This window comes from Aplysia californica, unplaced genomic scaffold (assembly GCF_000002075.1).
Source record: "Aplysia californica isolate F4 #8 unplaced genomic scaffold, AplCal3.0 scaffold00492, whole genome shotgun sequence".
Classification (NCBI taxonomy): domain Eukaryota; kingdom Metazoa; phylum Mollusca; class Gastropoda; order Aplysiida; family Aplysiidae; genus Aplysia; species Aplysia californica.
The window spans coordinates 198,951-202,205 of record NW_004797762.1 but is presented as its reverse complement, the minus strand read 5'-3'; the positions used below and the strand labels follow the sequence as shown (position 1 = coordinate 202,205).

General features: G+C 41.3%; 1 protein-coding gene across 1 annotated transcript in view; it reads left to right on the top strand.

The window, feature by feature from the left end:
• LOC101857132 overlaps positions 1-3,255 on the top strand; it is a 19,656-nt gene that overhangs the window by 3,337 nt on the left and 13,064 nt on the right. The window contains exon 2 of the mRNA XM_013086681.2: positions 225-354. Within this exon, the coding sequence (XP_012942135.2) occupies positions 225-354 (130 nt within the window). The remainder of the gene's footprint in view (positions 1-224; positions 355-3,255) is intronic.

The window sequence follows — 3,255 nt, the reverse complement described above, 5'->3', positions numbered from 1 at the left end:
AGACAGACAGACAGACAGACAGACAGACAGACAGACAGACAGACAGACAGACAGATAGACAAATGAAAAGGGGCCGTGCGCTGTGCGTCCATCTTACAAACATTAGTAAATGTACTTGAACTGAACAAGTCACAAAACTCTGGCTATAAACCCTACTTTATTATCATGTATTAACTGTATTCACAAACTAATACTTCTTTGGCACCTTGTTTTCGTGAAATCAGGGAAAAGGAAGAAGCAGAGGATGACTACAACGAGTACGATGGCATCGATCTAAAAATAGTGGACACCACCATGTTCATTGCCAGTACCGTCAGCCTTATGGCTCTCTCAGCTTTGGAAGCAACCAATCAGGTGGGTGCACACAAAGATCGAACATAACAAGATAGTTCACTCTTCCAAAACAAAAGTGTCTACGGAAGTCCACTCATTGCTTCAGGTGGCGCTGCAGTCACTGGTTTGAAGATCTCTATTTGTTTCTCTGGAAGGAGAATAGGAATAGCATAATTTGTTAGTTTCGATTTTATTGTTTTTCACACAATTAGGGTAACTCTGTTCGCAAAGTCCGCGCTTTTTCGAAGAGGGCACCACCGAATTTCGAGGACACTTTTTTAAAATTGGCTTATGGAGAGAAGGAAGGGGGGTGAGTGGGAGGGGGAGGGAGCGGGAAGGAGAGGAGCAGGGGAGTTCCCCAACCGTTTGATTCTCACCGATAACAGGTTGGGCTTGGTCAAGAGTTCTAATAATGCAATTCAACAAGACATCACGACTTTTAGTAATTGATTGATTCTCTTCGATAATTCTGGGGCTTGGTCAGGGTTCTACGAAAGCCTTTCATTACTTTTCAATATTACGCCTGAGACATCACGGATATACAGAGATCCGGCTTTTTGCGGGAAAGTCCACCCGTTGTTATTGTAATGCAATGGACAGATCAGGGCAGTTTCAGTCATGGGAAAATTGTACGTTCTGCTTCATTGACTCTTTTCTTGACCAGTGGACCATACCCAGCGTCCTGCTTGATCATGTGCGTCATTTTAGAGCACGATTACTGTTGGCTGACCAGTTCGGCCGTAATGAGAGGGGCGCAATATCCTGAATTGTTACCCAGATTCGTGATACCGTACAGAGAATGTCTAGGCAGGTTTCTGCTTTCATCTTCTGTGCGTGGGTATGATTCAACACTATTTATAGAACTTGACCCTTTAACCGTCAGTGTATGTGTGTGGGGGGAGTGGGGTTGGGGGTGTGGGGTATTCGTTTGCTTAAAATAGTCACTGGGTTACTGAGGTACACTCCCTTTATAAAGAACTTCTCTGTGGCACGGGTGGCTATAAGTAAAAATACATTACGACAATCTCGCAGTCAAAAGTAAAGAATGCAAGAAGACTTGTACAAATTTTCAAGAGAAAAGATCGAATTTTAGGTCAGTTTCTTTTTTCTTTAGGAAGCAACAACTAGGTAAACGGGGGAGATTTCTTCTCCCTTCAAGTGACACCTCACCCCCGACAAAGACATCGTCAGCGATAATTGCCCCCAAACTTTTGTTTGACGCACGCCTTCCCTGACGCTCGCAAAGCCTCGCCACCAAGAAGACCCCCTGTGCTCACGAGGCGAGGCAACACACGACAACAACAAAAAAGTGAAGAAAAAAATCCGCGTAAAGGCAGGTAAGTTCAGTTAAGTTACTGTTTTCACCTATATACCTGGGCCGTCATTGTTTCTTTCTACTTCGCCGTGCAGGGTGTTTGACTTGTTTCAAAGGAAAGGAGGTGAGAAAAAAATGTGTGAAAACAAAGGAGAATGAAGGGCGTGAGACGCAAGAATGCATTCGTGATGTGTCGCTCCGGCGTTTGCTTCTGTTCCTGCGCCCACTAGGACTGCCCAAGTTGCGCAGTCGCTCAAAGATCGAATCTCCATCTAGACCTATGTCGTGGACATTCGATCAATATTGATTTTGACGAGATACATACTTCTAACACCACGACTAGGTCTAGATATCCGAGATTTGATCAAAGGTAAGTTTGCTCTCAACGTTTGCTAACAGGGTATTTGCTCAGTATCAAACTGCTCGTAGTTTCGTTACTAGATAAACTGAACTAGTATATAAAAACGTATGTACTGCATGACTTAGTCACGGATTATTTCGATAGATCGTGGATCTGTGTCTTTCTCACCGGAAAGTGAGCGTGTGCGTACAAACCATACTCAGTGGGTTATCTTCTTACAAGTCATAAGCTACCTTCTCTTTGAGATCTTCTATAGATTTATGATTCGTGAATGTTTATTCTCGACTGTGAAGTTCTAGTGTGCTAATCTAAGTGCTCTGCAAGGTCATCGTGACCAACGAAGTAAATAATAGCAGGGGCCTAAGATCAATCATCAAAATTTTAAAATAATTGTGTAGATGTACCCCACTCTTGTTTTCTACTCTCTCTTTAGATGATACAAAAATATGAAATATCTAATCTGTTATCAGTGTTTCGTGATTACCATAATTACTGACCCATCTTCCCTGGCCAATGTCAGGCAATGAATACACCATTGCCTGTCATTATTTTTGGGATACGATAACATGATGATGTTATTTCGTAATAGAGAACCTTTCGGTCGAGTTATCACAATCAAGAGAAAACGCTTCTCGCCATTTCTATAGCGCTACAAACAGGTTTCTATAATCGTGATAAATCAAACTGAATTATGCAGAACATTCTAAAGTTTAGAGACGTGTAAAACATTCCAGCATTTTGTGAACTTTCGCAGGGAACAATTAATTCAGATCTAGATGAACATTTACAATGTTTAGAAACCGCTGCATACAGTATCTGGTAGAGCTGTTGTTGGGGCCTTTGGTTATTCGTTTTATATTCACACGTTTGGATTTTCAGTTTTAAGGTAACAGGAAAAAAAGAAAACCATTAATCCAACTCCGAGGTCCCGCCTCTTAATTAACCTAATAGTGTTGATAGAGACGCTAAACCCCCTTTAAACCAGGCTAAAACATGAACCTGGATATGGATAGCTGGTGCCTCTATAAATAAAATATTGATGATCAAGGCGTTACACCCATTCCATTTTCATCTTTTTTCCATGGGATCTAAGAACGAATAGGCAACATCATAATCCAAGAAGTCACAGATAGTGTGTGATGTCAATGGATTCATGGTATGGTAGTGTTGATTAGTTTAAAAAACAACAAAAAACAACAACAACTCAAACAGCAGCTTCAGTTCTTTTTTAAAAACTTTTATATAT